Source organism: Vespa crabro, chromosome 10, assembly GCF_910589235.1.
Source record: "Vespa crabro chromosome 10, iyVesCrab1.2, whole genome shotgun sequence".
Classification (NCBI taxonomy): domain Eukaryota; kingdom Metazoa; phylum Arthropoda; class Insecta; order Hymenoptera; family Vespidae; genus Vespa; species Vespa crabro.
The window spans coordinates 366,571-386,570 of NC_060964.1; the positions used below are offsets into that span (position 1 = coordinate 366,571).

The 20,000-nt window shown below is 35.0% G+C and overlaps 1 protein-coding gene across 1 annotated transcript in view; it reads left to right on the forward strand.

The window, feature by feature from the left end:
- Window positions 1–20,000, forward strand: part of LOC124427324 (inhibin beta chain) — a 36,323-nt gene that overhangs the window by 16,235 nt on the left and 88 nt on the right. Inside the window, exons 2-5 of the mRNA XM_046970105.1 lie at window positions 15,339–15,559; window positions 16,295–16,529; window positions 18,307–18,484; window positions 19,312–20,000. The exon at window positions 19,312–20,000 is cut by the window's right edge and continues 88 nt beyond it. Coding sequence (XP_046826061.1) covers window positions 15,339–15,559; window positions 16,295–16,529; window positions 18,307–18,484; window positions 19,312–19,552 — 875 coding nt within the window. The 3' untranslated portion in view covers window positions 19,553–20,000. The remainder of the gene's footprint in view (window positions 1–15,338; window positions 15,560–16,294; window positions 16,530–18,306; window positions 18,485–19,311) is intronic.

A 20,000-nucleotide genomic window follows, 5' to 3' on the forward strand; every position in this document is an offset into this window, starting at 1 on the left:
AATGAATTCGCATTTAAAAACTATCAACGCTATCCTAACTAATCTGATTGCTGCATTCGTGTATATGCTTTACTTTACATGATGCATGTCACACATCGCGCGTGTACATGGCGACCACGTGGCGATAGATCTCGATCAGGGTTACCAACCGGGTATATCTGACCCTCTTATTTGATTGAGCGTATTACGATCAATCGTCTCGGTCCTATGAACTACGTCTTTGAGCTGAGAGACTGGATACGAAGAAATATGTCGTCTTTGTGCGTTCATATCAATGTACTACCTTGTCTTGAACACGCGTCAGTCAACATATCGCCCTCTAATTGGATTTGTACACCCTCTTGCAAATCTCGAACGTATATACACCCTTCCTCGAGCGTGTAGTCTATGTGGAAGGGTTAGGAAAATTCGTTGTCTATCTTCAACGAGTAACTTGTAATAACTTTAAACGAATTTATTGATGAGACCTTATCTTGCACAATATAACATCCCTCTTTTTCATTTCACCTCTTCGAATCCTAGTTTCTTAATTACTAATATATTTGTTTCGAACCATCTTACATTCACCAAGGTAGTTGGGATACTTGAATTCTTGTTGATAGCAAAAGAGAGCGTTGGAAGATGGGATGAAAATGATTCAAAATTTAAGGGGCATACAATGTTGTCTTCGATTGGTTATTTATGAAAATTATTTTAATGAAAGGTCTTGCAGAATTAATACGATATAAATTCGACTTTTTTTCGATATATACGTATACATACACACACACAGACACATCTCGAATATATGTGCACGTACGTACAATTAGTTGTATTAGTTAGGTTGAAAATTTTGATCGTACACAAAATGGAAAAGATAATAATACTAAATATATACATAGATCTTACAAAGAAGAAGAATATACAAATTAAGGAGGCATAAATTATTTAATCCCAGATTTTAATTACTTTATAGTCTTTCATAGTATTTTCATTTAGTAATTATTGTGTACAACCTATGTTGTATATAGTATATAGTTCATTAGTAACGATCGAAAAATCTAGGTTCGATTGAAAAGCTTCGATTGGCTTATTCGGAGTAGAAGTATTTTTCATTCTTCAAGCGTAAACACAAGGACAAGGTAGAGCAGTTTAAAAGTTCACGGTTATTCGATCGACTCGAAGGAAGCAGTATCAATTAGCATGTATGACGTTAATGTCATACAAATTAGATTGTGTTGATCATAGATCATGTTCTTCTGCTTCCTTCACTTCGGTTGTACTATTAGCATCAACTTATCGTCAAAAGCAATGTGTGCGGTTATTTTCGATCCTAACACGCGAAAAATCGAAATCGTGCGTGCGTGTGACGATTACGTCATTATCATACGAACAGTTCCACGAAATTGACAAGAATACGATACCGCGATAATCGGAAGTGTAAATGCAACATTAATTAACATTAGATACCATCACGATATCTAATGCTAAGGCTGATAGAGATTTATATAAACTATAAGAACTCGATCAGTACTTTTTACCAGTCTCGATTTGATTCTTTTACCGAAATCTAATCATTGCTTCAGGTGTTGATTTGATTGAAGAAAAATAACAGTTAGATTAAATCAAATAAATTATTTTTGTAACGACTTAGGTATGTAGTAACAAAAACGTTACGAATTATTTCTTAATATTATTTTATCCGTGAAAAAAACTTTTCTGATTGAATCAATGTAAGATACTTTTTATAAAATCTTCTTTATCGAAAATATTAATACACGAAGAAAATGATAATACGAAAATGAACATTGTATTACAAAGTAGAATAAACCGTGAGAAAAGTTTATCTCGAAAATTGAAAAAGGAAATCGTATAATCAATTTATTCTCGAAAGAAGAAAAGTATACGAAAAGAATACGAAACTACTGATGAACAGAAAAGAAATAAAAAGGAACGAAAAAACGAAATTTTCTGACCTATATTTCATGGCATGTATTTCCAATCATAGATGAAAAAATCTTCGTTTCTTTTTTTGTGTAATATACATCTAACTATCTAAGCAATAGAGAAATCTATTTCTTCTTTAAATGCATTTTAGATAATAGAGAATTCTATTTCTTCTCTAAATGCATTTTAACCAATAAAGATCTATTTTCTCTCTATCGCTTAGGATATTTTAGATCCTATCGCAAGAATATAATGATATAATTTTACTTCTAACAATGTTATTTATTGTACATTCATTCGCGATTTGGCCCAAAGCCGAACCGATTCAGTGATTCTAAAATGTTGAAATGTTTAAAACAATGTTCACGAAAAGTAAAAAAATAAAAATATAAAAAAAGAAGAAAAGAAAAATTCCAATGAAATCCTGCGAATTGAGATATCAGACTGAAAGTCCATTTTTTCAATTCTCTTTGTATGTCCGTTCGTTTATCAGAACGATAAAAATTCGTGAAATAGACCGAAGCCATTATCTCTATACTTATCCTTTCTTTATCTGTCTTTCTCTAAGTTTCCACAATGTTTCTTACAAGGCTAATTCATTTGGACAACTGAAGCGAGCTTTTTCTTTCCCTTCCAACGATACATTGACAGTACTTCTTCATTCATTCGTTCGTTCATTCGTTTGTTCATTCGTTCGTCCGTCCAACGATAACAATTCATAGGAAGGTCGAATTCTCGATCTCTCGACCTTCTACTATTCAGCGTTTTTTATCTCTTCTATTTCTACGATCAACAAAAAATTCTCGGCGTTTCTTACATTACAAAATAGTACGTACAATTTGTAGTCAATGTCTTATTAATTCTGCCTTTATCACTTTCGGTAAGTAAAGAAAAGCAAAAAAAATGAAAAGGAGATGAAGAGGGAGAAAAAGAGAAAGAGAGAGAGAGAGAGAGAGAGAGAGAGAGAGAGAAAATAAGATCGGTTGAACTCCTCCAAGAAAATTGCTCTCGTAATAAAAAACTTCCAATTGTCATAGTGATATAGCATTCGCCAATTTTTCTAATAAAACGTTCATATATAAATCGACTTTATAGATCGAATTAAGCATCGTTTACAAAACAATGTTTGTTGAACTGCAATCGATTGAATTTTAAAGCGATAGCGATATGTTACTCGCAGGTTTCCACATAATGAACATATCCTTGACCAGATCACGTGGACACTGCGAATCTATCACTTTCTAGTATAGTTCTATGTGTATATAAAAATGTTACGAGTTTATATACATATATATGCATCTCTGTATAATTTATTACCGTACATAGTTGATCTATACTGCTACTATAATCATCGTAACAATCATAATTTTGTGGAACTTTTACAAAATCTTTCGTCATAAAAGGTATCTATATTTCCTTTAGATAAATCCATTTAGTAAGTCCGACGATTTACATATCGGCATGATATAGAAATCATCAAAAAAATCATAACGTGTAGTTCGATGAATACAAGTATCGTGAATTGGACGTGAAAGAACAATTTCTTTTTACCGTATCACATAGATTTTACAGCGACATAATTGGGCTGATTACTGTTTTAAGAGAATCACAGAAAATTTGTATTCTCGAAAAAAAAGAAAAAAAAGAAAAGAAAAAGAAAACAAGAAAAAACGTTTTCCGTTTCTAGCACGTTACTAAAGAAACGTTAATTTCATTAATTCCTGTTGGCCTTTACTATCTTCTTTTTATCGATCTGAAACGCATTAAATCCTGTATCACGGTTTACTCAGTCGATAATAATATGAATCGATATGGTCGATAAGATAGGGTTGCATCTTAGTCGGTATCATAGCAGATGCGGAGTTTTAATTTGAAAAAATAGGTAAATGAATAGACAAATAAATACGTTATTAGATAAATGAATAGATAAATGTGTGCGGACAGGATGAAAAAAGAAGACATTTGCTCTTCAACATCCTGTATCTATTTCTCTCGCTTTTAGTTCCTCCTTCGTCCATCCACCGCCCGTCTCCCCTATCCTATTCTATCGTCGCCCTCTTCCAGCACTTCTCCCATTTTCTCGCCCTTCGACAACCCTATACCGCGATACTATGTCTTAAATGGACGATTTGGCGACGAAGAAATCTCTCTTTTTCTTAGTGACGTGCGCTTGCACAGAATTTACGATGCGTTCTAGCCGTGTTCGCGCTAACCCCGATTAAGAGGAGACAGAGCGAAAATGGTGAGAATCACGGAACACATAGTAAAGTGAGATAAAGAAGGGAAAAAGACGAGATACGAGAAATTGATAATTTCACCGGTTTTGAGAACGTCTTTTCAAAATCAAGAACTACTTTTCCCTTAAGAAATAACATCACGCAATTACGTCTCCCGTTAAGATAAGAAGAAGAAGTGGAAGAGAGTATATTGCGTCTTTTCGTAAATAATCCGAGACGTTCGTTCCAAATAGGTTTTTTCAATTATATTGGACGATCGATTAAAGCGATCAGCGAAAACGGACGATGGTTTGGTTAATCGTTGACCTCATTACGTTATACTTTTCTTTTCTTTCCTTTTCTTTTCTTTTCTTTCCTTTTCTTTTCTTTTCTTTTTTCTTTCTTTCTGTTTTCTTTTTTTCTATTTTCCTTCTTCTTTTCAAACGAAGAAGGAAATACAACATTATTATGATGTAGAACGACGCCATTGGTTGTCCACATAATACAAGCCAAGTTTCTTCAGTAAAGTCAACGGCACGTAAATCTTGCTCGTCCGACGATACAACGACGTATAGGTTGTTTCAAAGCGTTTATACCAATCCACTAAAAGACTTTTCCCCTTTCTATCTTTCAAAGATTTCTTTTTTCGAATTTATCTCCTTTTCTATCTTCTAAGATCAATGTATCCGCACGAACGTTTTCGCACGAACATTTTCGTACGATCAATTATTAATCAATGAACACTAAGTCCACCATATTTTCAGAACATTTTTATAAACATTATGTCCACTAGAAAGTTATATTTAACTGTCTAGTTATTTCTAGTTATTATTTTCTTTGAAAAATGCGTTAATTTTTTGGGGATGAAAAGGTAATTGCATTACCAAGATAATTGCATGAAAAAAAGAAGGAAAAAATTGAACGATGTTTGAAATTGTTGCGAGTCCTGAATGGAATCGTTACTCATGTCGATTGAGAAGAAGTTAGGTTAGGTGTCTATCACGTTCCAACAACGTTCCAACGAGTTCGCCTTAAGTACACACGCATGCACCCTTAAAGGGAAGTGAATGACGTTATAAATCATAGAAACGGTTGGCAAAGTCCACGAGTTTCTTCTTTCTGTCTGTTCATACGTGTTCGTCTAAGCCCTAAAAAATATACGCAAATGCGAACGTTACGTTCACATTGCCAACTACGTTAATTTTGTGATACGTACTGATGAGAAATCATGACTATGATATCTTTATTGTTTCTACGATGACTTTAGAAAGAAGAAACAAGAAAAAATAAAACAAAAAAGAATTAAACAAACAAAAAAAAGAAAAAAAAAAGAAACGATCATTAAAACAATCGGGTTTGAATACATGCATTTGAACTTCGTTAATTGATTTGAATTAAAACGTTTCACTTCGTGCTCCGGGAAAACGTACGGAAAAGTTCGCGAGATCATAAATCTCATTCTCTTCCTCTATCCCTCTCTCTCTCTTTTTCTCTCTTTCTTTCTCTCCCCCCCCCCCGATTTAATAGCAACGCTGCCTCGAGTTTGGATGACTTCTTTTCTTTTCTTTCTTTCTTTCTCTCTTTGCTATTTTTCTTTTTTTTCGTCTCTTTTTATGCTCGGCTCAATAAAGTCGACGAGCTTTATGAGACAAGTCGAAAGGGAAAGGAAAGAAACGTTTTCCCCTTTGAATACTGCTTTACTCTTATCGTAGACATTTTACAAACTCAAGAAAGCGTTTCGCTTAGAGACCCTGACGGTGATCGATAGCGAACGTTTGGTTGAACGATCGCACGTATCCTTGGGAATCGTACTTCGTTCGATGTGAACTAAGATTGCAAAGCCTATAACTTTCGAACCTTGGCCGTGCTAATAGATTGATCGCTCAATGTTGCCTCACCACTTTCCGCTCTAACGGAAACTGCAACTCCACTATAGTTGATCAACCCGTAACAGTCCATGTGCCTACTATCTGGTAATGTCAACTATGTCATTGAAAAATTCTATTATCAGTTACAAGAATTTTAATTAATATTTCTCTTAAATATTATTTCTTACAGATTATTTCATATAAATGTATTTTTGTCCTTTTTTTATTTTTTTCTTTTTTCTGATGGACGATATATTTCAAGAATAGTTTACTATGCAAACTGAGTCACCGTGATTTCTTACAAGTTTGCATGTAACTTTTGTCAAATTTACATGAAATCATTTATCAAATCGTTCAACCGCATTAACGATTTTTTTCGATATATTTTCTGCTCGGCAAAGACTGATTCGTGACCATCTACACGATTCACTCTTTACACGCGATGTTAAAAACCATGTAAATTTTTGTGGAAGAAACTGATAAAATGATCGTAACCCGTGATATGTTCATACAACAGTCTGTCAAGTACAATGCGTTAAAAAAGTAAAAAAGTCAATAGTCAGAATGACGTTACAAAAGTGCACGTAAAAGTGACGGATGAATAATGTCGGATTATCAAAGTGATAGAAGGGAAGGAAGTATCCCTTTGATTAGCTTTTAAAGTCACCATAGGCCCTGAAATTAGATTATGATTAACGAATTCAATGAATTTCCTCTTCATCGTTGCTTTCCGTGTTCCTATACGTGCAACATTTCTTTATTCTTTTTACAAAAAAAAAAACGATTTCTCACTTACACGCCTATAGATTTATTGAACTCGATAATAGATCTCGATCATTGACCATGAGCATTGCACCATCTAAATCTGTGACAGAAGTCATGATAGTAAAATAAACGGCACATTGTTGCTTTAGAAAATTATTTTCCATGTAGTTGCGAACGAAAAGTGGAAGATTTACGTTACGACGAGAAGAAAAATTATGGGCAAGGGAAACTCAGCATATCTTGCCAAGTATCCGAGATTAGATTTCCCCACGAGGTCTTAACATTTTTGGAAAAGCCCGCAAGTAGAAAATGATCGCATTCGTTCGATGTTAGACGATAAAACATTCTGGCGAGAATTTATCGATAGTGATAAACACAATAAAGAAATTATATATATATATATATATATATATATATATATATATATATATATATATATATATAAGATATACATATATAAGAGATATAGGATACAGAAAGGACAATAAATTACGTTTACATTCGTCTCTCTGAATCTGATAATCATTATCCTTTATATAATTTTTTATAAAAATTCAATGTACCTCGAAGTAAAGATTTTGTCGAAATTCAATGAAAAACATCAATGATATCTAAAATTATGACGAGCATAAATATTTATTGTTAAAAGTAAAAGAAAAAGAGAAATCTAGTGATTGCTTTGCGAGAGAACACATAGAGAAAATTTTGGATGGCTTGCCAACTATTCAAGACGTACTAACGTATTCATAGAAACACGGAGGCCGAGGATAATCATTGTCGATCGTTGATAAAAGGAATGATGTTGCCTAACTACAACGTTATTGTAATGTCTTGGCGTTTTTATATCCTCTTCTCGTTTTTTCATCCTAGAAAAAGGAAAATTAATTTATTTTATCGATTTTCGTTGATATCCACATCGATGATACTCGATTATTTGAAGGAGAAGAAGAAACGAAGAAAGAGATTGAAAATTAAAGAATTTAATTAAAGGTACTTCAGAAAGTTTTACGCAAAGAAATCTGATCATCGTTATTGTAAGAATGAAACGAACACTTAGTAAATCTAAGTTATGGGAATTTATTCTGAAGTAAAAATACTTTTCTCGCCACAGGAAACGACTAACTATGAAGTCGTGGAGAGACGAACACGAATCGATAATCATATCCTCTCTCTTTCTTTCTTTCTATCTTTCGCCAATTCTTTTACTCTCGCTCTCTTTCTCTCTCTCTCTCTCTCTCTCTCTCTCTCTCTCTCTCTCTCTCTCTCATCCACTCATCTTTCTTCCAGTAGAGATCAATTATATCGTGTAAAAGCCTAAATTTTCGTCCTCCTAGTACAACTTGCTTTTCCTTTTTTTAAAAATGGTACTTCCTGAAATCGTGGTCTTTTCCAAGCGTCGTTCGCCGGTGCGGAATCTGTTGGTGTCGCATTGCGGCGTAAGGGGATCTGACGAAGGAGAGGGAGAGAAATAGAGATAGAGAAAGAGAGAGAGAGAAATAGTGAAAGATAGACACTGAGAGAGACAGAGGGGGAAGAGGAAGAGAAAAAAGGCAAAAGTATTAAATGTACCGACCTCGAAAAGTGCGACACACGACGCACTCGAAACTCGAGCGAGGCCGTTCGAAAGTCGAACGACGCCTCTTCAGCCCGCTCGCAACGACGACGACGACGATGACGACGACGACGACGACGACGACGACGACAACGACGACGACGACGACGACGACGACGACGACGACGACGACGACGACGACGACGACAACGACGACGACGACGACGACGACGACGACGACGACGACGACGACGACGACGTCTTCGGCTCCGGCCAGTCACTACCTCTCCGCGACCATTAAACCATGAAAGAGAATTCTGGCTGAGAATTCCGAATGCATCCAACCCACCCTTTCCCATCCTATATTCCATCGATGATTATCCGCGAGACGGACGAATTTTATTATCCACCCTGTTTGTGTATATATATTATACATATATATATATATATATATATATATATATATATATATATATATATATATATATATATACACGTATATATATACATATATGTATATGTATATGTATATGTATATATATGTATATGTATATATATATGTATATGTATATGTATATGTATATGTATATGTATATGTATATGTATATGTATATATATGTATATGTATATGTATATGTATATGTATATGTATATGTATATGTATATGTATATGTATATGTATATGTATATGTATATGTATATGTATATGTATATGTATATGTATATGTATATGTATATGTATATGTATATGTATATGTATATGTATATGTATATGTATATGTATATGTATATGTATATGTATATGTATATGTATATGTATATGTATATGTATATGTATATGTATATGTATATGTATATGTATATGTATATATATATATAAGTATATGTATATGTATGTGTGTATGTGTATACGTATATGTTTCATTTCTCCTTTCTACAGTATTCTTTTTTTCTTATCGGTATCGACACTCTGAATTGTCACTTGCGTTGAAGTCTTTTCCGTTTATTCTAATCTTTGGAATATATTAAGATGATCGTTGTAGCTGATGAAATCTTTTTTTCTTTTTATCATCACTAAAGTATTAGCAAAACTCAACTTATCTCGGTACAAAACTTTTCTCTAGTAACAACGCCTTTCCGTGGCACAAGGATGACCTCGTGAGGAAGGAAACAGTCAAACTTTATTATTAAAATCTTTTTTTTATTTTAAGACTGTAAGTTATTTAAGTTATAATAAAAAATTGAAGCTATAAATGATAGAAAAATAATTAATAATTTATGATGTTTTATTTATTAATAAATTAGTAAATATTAATAAATTTTATTTTAAGGAATTCTTTTTGTTAGCAAAGATTTTAATATAAATAAATAAAATAATTTTTTTTTGAAAAGATTTAAAAAATCTTTATTTATTTTAATTTAAATTTACAACATTTATTTATTTATTTATTTATGTATTCATTTATAAAGTTATACTATGAAACTTAAGAATAAAGTTTTTTATTTAAAAAAATTAATGCTATATATTTCTTGAATAGTTTCTTAAAACTATTATTTCATAGAAAACTTTGAAAGAGTGAAAAAGTATTATTTTAATTATTTACAGATTTATATATATCTAATCGAATAAATATTTCATTTCAAGGATTTTAATGATAAACTTTTTTAACAAATTATTAAAGATATCAAGTTTGATGTTTAATTTAAAATAAACGCAAACAATAAGCATCTTAAGTTAATTATCGATAAAATATTAATGACAAAATAATAAAGATTATTTCGAATGAAAAAACGAAAGTAATATGAATTGACGAAGAGTTATTCTATTAAACAATAAAACGCTAATTTGGACGTTTCCTACTGCATAATATTGTCACGTCTCGATTTTCAAGACAGTTACACAACTTTTTTTGAATGAACCACATGACTAAATCTATTGACGAAAAGAATGCACCTTCGCATATGTAAAAAACTATTAAGAAAATAACCATCTCTTCCACTCCCATTTCTCTCTCTCTCTCTCTCTCTCTCTCTCTCTTCTTTTCTCTCTGATAATTCGACAACAGGAGCAATGAGTATATCGTTCTTTTTTTCTTTTACAATCTGAGAATAAAGACAAAGTGGTGAGACCAACTAATAAAACGCAATCATAAAATCGTAACTGTTATTATACATTATTTTGCTCAAACTTAAAACTAGTACATAGATACATGTAGACTAACGAGACTAACCGATATTAGAAACCGTCGCTAAGAGCCCATATATCACACTCCATTATGTTTTTTACATCGGACGAGTGTCGTTGTTTTCTTCGTTCTTCGAAATTCGAAACCATTTCGAAAGGGATAAGGGTGATACTAAGTCGTGTAAGGGGTGAGGATGAAAGAGAACGAGGTGGGAGGAAAATAAAACGTACGAAATGGCGGATGACTCTTCCTCTTTCTCTCTCTCTCTTTCTTTTTTTTCTCTCTTTCTCTTGCTCACTGTACTATGTAAGCAAACACATACGCGCGCGCGTATGTATATATATACATACTATTATATATATATGTACGCCAAATACGCCGAAATAACAGCAAGGATATTCTATCACTAAAACTCAAGGATCACCAATTGTCGATCATGCGCCAAGGACGTGAAAAGCCACCGTCCACCAATATTTCATCTTTGTCCTCTTTCGTTGATATTCATACGCTCGTTCTAGTCTCGTGAGATTGCTTGGAAGAAGAAGAATTCTATTATTTCATTTCATACCGACTGTAACTCTTCTCGTCTTTATCGATTATCGTTCCAAAGTCTAAGAGAAATTTCGAAATCGAGGGATATGTGTTCTCGCGTACAAATTATCTTGTTTTCTTCGTTTTATAAGAATGAAATAAAGGAAGATAGAGGATTGAGATACGTAGAATAAAGCCGATAATTTAAGGATTAAAAATAATTAAAAATAATTTAAAATAATTAGCATCGAAATTGTAAAATTTAATCGAATGTTTAAACTTAAGAAAATAAAAAAGAAAGTATTGTCTCATGGATTTAAAGGAAACTATATCAATGTTAATTGTAATCTAAATTCTTATCACACAAATTAGCAAATAAAATATAAGAAAAAAAATTTCGTCGCATTCTTTTTTATTTCTTGAAATTCTCTTAGAACGAAAAATGTATAGTATACTTACAGATATTATGTGTTTTCATCTGCAAGTAAATGAAAATCAGATGAAATCCCATTGAGTGTAATCGGAAGATGATTCTTTTTCTTGTAAAAACGAGCGAGAATAAGAATAAAATGGAAAAAGAAAAAATGAAAAACGTGGAAGAACGAAACACGTAAGTACATAGTCCTTGCCGCATTTTCAGTATCAATGCTCCGCCATGCGAGACGACATAACCGCGGAGCATTAATGTCTCATCGATCCTCGGTTTTTTTGCGAGAACGCTTCTCGAAAGCATGAAATCGAGAATGATTCTTCTTACAGCTATTGTATCCCGATATCGTACTTCACGTTCACCGGACAGTTATCGTCTTTTTCTACGATAATGGTGATACGACGATATTGAAACGATCGAAGACATAAATCAGAATGAATTAAAAGCAAATATCGCCCGTTCTGACCCTTTCCAGTGAAATGTCCTTATGGTACAGCGACTCAATAAGAGAAAAAGAGAAGCATTTAGATCGTTTTATGCATATCTATGTATTATATTTCTCGTTCGTACGTTTTTCGATACATCCCATTAATACATACATATATATATATGTATATATATATATATATATATATATATATATATATATATATATTTATTCCTTCTCTCTTTTTCTTTTTCTTTCCATTTGAATCGCACTTATTAAGCTACTTTTCGTGTACCGACTTCGTATAAACAGTATTTTCCACTTGATGCTTCCCTAATATTTAGACTAGAAAGAGATTCTCTATTCAATCGTAAGATCGTAAGATCAAGTAGACTCTTACCCCTAAACGTTTGTCTATCATCTTCTTTCTCATCAGTACTTACATTTTGTTTCGATTTTCAAAACGATTGAAAAATCACTTATTGCACTTTGAGCAACTTACTTTTCATTTTTTTTTTAATTTTACCGCATTTTCGTTCTTTGCCATTACTTGATTACGAATGAACAATTATGAGCGATTCACTCCTACGAGTTAAAGGACGACATAAATGAATTCTAAGGAAATGTCTAATAACAGTTCGCATAAATTCTTTGTGCTTGAGCGTAAAACATTCAATAGCGATCGAAGAATGAATTGGAAATAAAACAAAACCCAATCTTTCACCGTTGTTTCTTCTTTTCTTTTATCAGCAATTTTAAATTTTTGTTCCTCAACAAAAATATGCTTCCATACCGGACACGGATACCGTAACCAAAGTGAACTTTCGTATGCAAGACCGCATAGCATCCAAGAGAGCGGAAGAAAAAGAGAGAGAGAGAGAGAGAGAGAGAGAGCGGAAGAAAAAGGGAGAGAGAGAGAGATAAGGAATTGGAAAGAACAAGATACGATTTTTCGTACGCGTTTCCAGTGTTCTGTTTTTTCTACCCTTCTTTTTTATTCCTTCTATCTCTCTCTCTCTCTCTTTCTCTCTCTCTCTCTCTGTTTCTCTCTCTCTGTCTCTCTCTCTCTCTCTCTTTCTTTCTCTCTCTCTCTCTCTCTGTCTCTGCCTTTGTCTCCGTCTGTCTCTTGTATGGCGAGTAGCATTGGTATGCAATTCGTGGTTGACATTAAGCGTTTTCTATTTCCTTTTTTTTGTACTAGACGAGGTAAAGGAGTCATATATAGGCCGCCGACGATGACGACGAAGGCGACGACGACGTGTGTAAGAGAAACTCGAAGTCTCGGCGGAGGGCTTCGAGAGACACAACAGGCAAGCAAAGCAGGCAGGCAGGCAGGCGGGCGGGCTCCGTGTGTGTATAAAGAGGAAGAGAGAGAGCTGGAGAGAGCTAAAGAGAGAGAAAAAGAAAGAAAGGAAGAGAGAGAGAGAGAGAGAGTAAAAGCAGACGTGTCGCGTCTTTGGATTCTCGCAAAGACGGACGGTATAAGTGCACACTCTTTCTCTCTCTCGCACTCGTTCAGTCTGGCGCACTTAAAAGGTTAAGCGCGTAGTCGGGAGGCCGGCAGGTTGAATATCTCGCAGCTGCTGGCGTCCAGCGACAGCAACGAGTCACGATGGCTGAGCGGAGCACAGTGGTGGGGTGTGTGTGGGTGCGCGCGCGCGCTCGAGCAAGCGAACGAGAGGGGTTAAAAAGAGAATACTGACTGGTTGGCGGGGGTGGAAGGCGGAAGGCAGACGGGCGGCAGACAAACCCGTGCTTATCCCCACCGAACGAGCAGCCCCACCGGTCCGTGACTCACCAAACCGTTAAGGGATGAAGCCGCCCTGCTTTTACTCTACGCGCACACACGTGTAACGAGCATATATCTTTCTCCTTCTCTCCTTCTCTCTCTCTCTCTCTCTTTTTCTTTCTCTCTTTCTCTCTTTCGCTACACGGAACTCTACCGTAAGTATTTTACTGCTGCATAGTGTCTCATGTAATCCTTCTCTTTTCTACCTATCCTATACCCTTATACACATGTATAATACTATCTATATGTACGTGGCGACGATATACACTTCTATTTATACGTCTGTAGACAATGAAACGGGTGTGAAAAAATATACCTACATATGTTCCTATGTACGAACAAACGAACGTGGTACCGAACTCTCAGTCAAGCTTCTAACCGCATGCACGATCTCTTCAACCCCTTTTGAGACTTTTCATTTAAATCTTACTCGTTGGCGATTCCAACACCCACTCCAACAGCCATGGACTCCTCTTTACGCAACGACAAAAATGTTTCTCTTTCGTAACTCGTAATTATTTCAAGACATATCATGTATGCATATACGTACATAATATGTATAGGTACACGGTCTCAGTCCTTGAACATGAAGTACATCGCGCTCTTTTGTTTCTGACTATCTGTCTATCTGTCTGTCTGTCTATCTATCTGTCTGTCTGTGTGTATGTCTGTCTGTCTGTCTCTCTCTCTCTCTCTCTCTCCCCTCTTCCTCTCACTCTTTCTTTCTCGCATGTCTATTACGCGAACGCACTCACAAACACAACGTTGGTAATGGTGGGAAAGGGTTGTAACGCATTACACGATACGAGCTCAGTCCGACCCAACAACATACTGCAATTGGGTGGGGTGAACGTGTGCGAGGGTGAACATGCCGGAGGGTATGAAAAAAAAAAAAAGAAAGGAAAAAGAGAAGAGCAAGAGAGAAAGAGAGAGAGAGAGAGAGAGAGAGAGAGAGAAATAGTCAGGACTAGTGGCGTCCAGAAAAATCACCATAACCGCGACGACGTTGCTACCTAGACGACGATGTCACGACGACAGCGGCGTTTTTATTCGTACGGACGAGCATGTAATTAAAATTCGCGTAAATTGCGGTGCACGGTGAATCTACTTAATAGTCCGCAAATGAATGAATGAAAAGAAAGAGAGAGAGAGAGAGACGACAATGAACTCAGTAAATTTCATCGTCAATCATCAGACGTTACTTGCTTAATTAATCCTCTCAAATAATAAATAAATTCGCTCAAACAATAAATATAACTAATTCTTGAAAATACCTGTGATTGCAAAGTAACAACGTATTAACATTTAATCTAATTTAATGGATAATTTAACATATATATAACATTTAAGCTTTTTATTAAATGTCGTAAAAAAGATTATGAAAATGTATTTTCTTCATTATATTCACTTTAATAACTAGTTATAAGTCTCTTTCTTTTTTGCTAAAAATTTCTAAAATAATAAATCACGTATTAAAGGGTCAATACAAAAATTCTGTTACGTACGCTTTGATATCGTAGAGTGATATCTAGTTGCATAGATTTAATGAAGTATATTTTCTTTCCTGTATAAAAACAAACCGACGATCATTTTTTAACGTTTAATGTTTCGTTATTACTATGATAATCAATTACGTTGATGGTTCTAGGGCGTACGCTGAACGGACAACCATTACTGGAATTTCCAATGTCCAGCGGCGAACCGGCATTAGAACCTCTCAGGATCAAACGGGCGACCCTTTGGACACGAGTAGAATTCAGACAAACTCATCACTATCAACATCATCGTCAGGGTCAAAGCAATCAAAGGAACATCACTCTCTGGGTATTTAGGGTGCGTTGCGGCAACACGACACATTTGCGCGGCAAGGTAATTACATTTTAAGATAAACGAACATTTTTAGGATATCGAAATGCTTATTATTATATTTTGCTCCTTTCTAATTGTCAATTGAATTTATGATGATGTAGAAAGAAAATAATAATAAGTTCATCGATAAAATTATTCGACGATCTTCTAAAAACATGACAAAAAAAACAAAGAAAAACTACCAAATAAAAGATAGAATTTGACGTTTTAAGATCATAACGTTAATCAATGAAAACTCATTTAACCGTGTTATACTTTAACACGTCTGACAAGCCTACCTACCTTTAGCAACTATCCTCATTTGTTTCACTGGCAAGATATTGATACAATACAACGAGAAAAGCTTTTTACCTTTTTTATCGGATTTTTCCGACACTAATCCCATCTACTATCTCAAGCTGTATTTATAATAATCCCTCCGATATTATACGCAGCGGTCGTGAGGTTTCGGTCGAGCGTACAGCTTCCGTGATATCGCTTGAAAAATAATATTTTCTTGTTTACGCTCGCGCACAGACGAAAATATATATATATATATATATATATATATATATATATATATATATATATATAGGTATTTATAATCAATCGATCGATATACAAAATATTCATCTAATCGTAAACAAAATATTACTTTTTAATTGACCGATTTGTTAAGATAGATAGTCGTCACAACGATTACGTGATCTTCCAAAATTAACGACATAAATCGGTCAATTTTCGTTCGATTTTTAGGAACTCGGGGAGCATCTCGAGATGGTGACGTTCCTAGGCGTAAATGTTGGTCAATTGGGTTGGCAGAAGTTCGACGTAACAAAGGTCGTCAGCAATTGGTACACAGCAAATTCGAATTCACCGAGGGATAAACTGACGCTCTTGGTGGATTGCACAGGATGCGGCACGCATGTTCACGTGTCGACTTTTGGCGGACACTCACCGCACGTGATCGAGTCCTCGTTAAATCCAAAAGGCAAGCAGAACAGTATATCTGATGCTTAGAACACGCGATACGAGATCATTTAACTTGATAAAAATCAAATCTTCACATAGATAATCTCATATCGTAATTAAACATCGCGACAACAAAAATGACATTCTTTAGTAATTTTATTGAAATGGAGAGGAAGAGATATCAAAAGGAAAAGTATATCAAAAATAAATGAAATTCAATTGCAAACATCTACAGAAGATAACCTTATTTCAATTCCGTATCATAACACAGAGGTACTACGAAGTCGTATCGGTTAATATGGCTTCCATAGTATAAAGACTAGTCACACAAAGTTGGGAGGTGATACGATAGAAATAACGTTTAGCCTACATTCGTATCGCCGGTAACTAATTTGAGAAGACATATTGGGGTTAACGAACAACTCTTTCAATATGATAATTTGATTCCATGGATTCGCTGGAATCGAACATGGTTGTCTTTCTCCTGTTCCCACGCTGCTATTTTAACCCCTTTCGTAGCATTAGTATTCTAGATTGCTGCTCTTCCGAAATATTGTATGTACGTACGAGATGGTGAGGTATATTCTGTTCGAGATTATTCGGATGTTACGTGTACGCATTATCGATTATTTTGCATCAATACTTATTTCGATTTGGAAATAATTTCGAATCCAAAATTCTATGATTTCATTTCTGTGATCCACATGTCATCTAATTTCAATTGAAATACGACCAATTATATAAAAAATTCTTTCAAACGGTATCAATAATTTGCATTGTTCATCGTATTTTAATATTTGTAACTCTACATGCAATTAATTTGTTTAATATTTTTTAAATACCCTATTTGTTCATTTTATATTAAGAATCTTATACATGTATTATTGTATAAGATGTATTTGTTTTGTTTCTTAATCTTCGTTAAAAGATTTCCGAATCGAAATTCATTTTCATGGCATAGAAAGCCAAACTTCTTATGTAATCATTAATTAAAGCAAAAAAGTCTCAGATATTTTATACATACATACGTACATACATACATACATATATACATACACGTGGAATGTGACAAACCGAGCACGCTCCAATATAATCAGCTTTATTTCTCTGGTTCCCTTTATCAGCTTACCTAATCGGCTTACTTCTCATCGACGTATAACCGCGAACGATTAACATTTTTTGCTTCCATTACACTACATTCGCACAATCGAGTATTTCGATCAGTTTAATTAAAGAGTATTCTGTTTTGAACGAATAGACTAAAAACAGAATGTCCATGAAAATGAAGATGGAAATGAACATTTTCTTTTTCTAACGGAATATACAAACATCTCGCAGTTAGATTTTGAAGCAGAACATATGTATCAGATTACGCATGATTTTTAGCACTTCTCAATGATCATAAATTTTCTAGATATGTATATCGTATCGCTATCGAGTTTTCTCATACTCATCAAAAATTCCTTTCACAAAAATACATATATGCGTAAAGTACATACATATCGTATGCGAACCATTCGAGTTCGAATGTCAGTCTGCTTTTTCCAACTTACACTCGATCTCTCCTCGTATTCCGATAACTCTCCGATAAACTTTCCCAAGATTGCTTTCCTTAACCAATAAGCTGTTTCTCGGGCATAAAGTAGATAACTCCGAAATTCGGTCGATGCGTATCGAGAAGTTTGTCGTGGAGAACAAGAGTTTCGAAGATTCGTCGACATGTATATCTTGTCCCTATCTGTTATCAATGAATCGAACAAATAAAAAAATTTAACATTGATTTTCATACATTGCAGGTGCTCAAGATCCGGATAGGCCTTTCCTCGTTGTACGTACGGATCCCGCAGCTGTGAAACGCGTAAGAAGACGAGCGATCGAATGCAGCGGCGCTATAAAAGGTCAATGCTGCAAACAGAGATTCTACGTGAGCTTTTCTCAGCTCGGATGGGATGATTGGATAATTGCTCCTCAAGGGTAATGAATCACGATCTCTTCCGCAAAACTATAAATTAGTATGATAGTCAAGGAGTATCAAAAGTATCTAAATGAATGGAGGATTAATATATTTACATTGCTGATCCATACTAGTACTAGTTGGACGATACTAGTCAAGTAGCGATTAACACGATAAGCAGGAACGCTGGGAGGAGAGAAAGGGAAAGAGAAAAAGAGAAAGAGAAAAAGAGAGTGAGTAAGAGAAGGAGAGAAAGAGAGAGAAGATTTTCGTTTTATTCGATAATAGCAACGATCGATATTCGCGATCAATGTTGACTTATCGTCTGGCAATCATATAGAATCTACTCTATAGACGTCGGAAAAGACGGTCGCTGTTCTTCACAGGGCCGACAGTAGTTTTGCAGAGAGCTCGCCATCACTCGGTACACGTAGTCATTCGTAAGGTATCATGAGAAAGCCCTTAAATCCTAGGCAATTGTTATAAACAGAATCCCATGACATGACTGGAGAAGAGGGAAAAAGAGAGAGGGATAGCGTAATCCGCGTACCAGAATTAAAAAATCCTTATCGATGGTTATTCTCAATTAGCATTTTATTTCTCTCTCTCTCTCTCTCTCTCTCTCTCTCTCTCTCTCTCTCTCTCTCTCTCTCTCTCTCTCTCTTTCATTATTCACATCGACATGTTCGCTGTCTATTCAATAAAAAAAATATATGGCCATAGAAAACGTTTCTATGTAAATTGTAACTTACACATTACGATACATTTTGATGACGTAATTCAAAGTAATTCAAATCCGTTAAATAATATTTCCCTCATAATGATCTAAAATGTTTGTGGGTCGCAGATATTACGCGAATTACTGCAGAGGCGACTGTGCGGCGGGTCACAGAACGCCGGACACGTTCCTAAATTATTACACGCACGTGATCGAAGAGTACAGAAAGATGGATCGGCTCGCCGGTATGCAGCCGTGTTGTGCACCCCTCAAGTTTTCGCCGATGTCGTTAATATACTATGGACCAGACTCAAACATCATCAAGAGGGATCTCCCAAAGATGGTGGTCGACGAGTGTGGCTGCCCTTAATTCGAATCTCCAATGACAGAAGGAAGGAAGGAAAGAAAAAAATAATGAAAAAAAAAGGAAAAAATCGACGCCTCCCCTGCGAAAGATCCTCCTCCTGCTCTTTATCGCGATTTATTCGGGAGCCTTCGACCATGAGGGATTTTGTTTGGAACTTCTTACATTCTTCGTTTTCAACCATCAAGATTCCTCGAAAGATTTTCGAGAAGAATCGAAAGGAATCGAAACAAGCGACCACGATCGAAATTTCGCCGAAGTCAATGAAATAGTTCTCGAAAACGCGATCGTGTTCGCTATTACCGTGCAAAATAAATAGTCGAAAAGGAAAGGAGATGAGAGAAAGAAGAAATTAGAAGAGGACGGTACGGAACGTAATGGAACGGACCGGAACAGAATAAAATTAAACAAAAAGAAAATAATAAATAAAAGAATGAATACCTCCTCGGTCGGT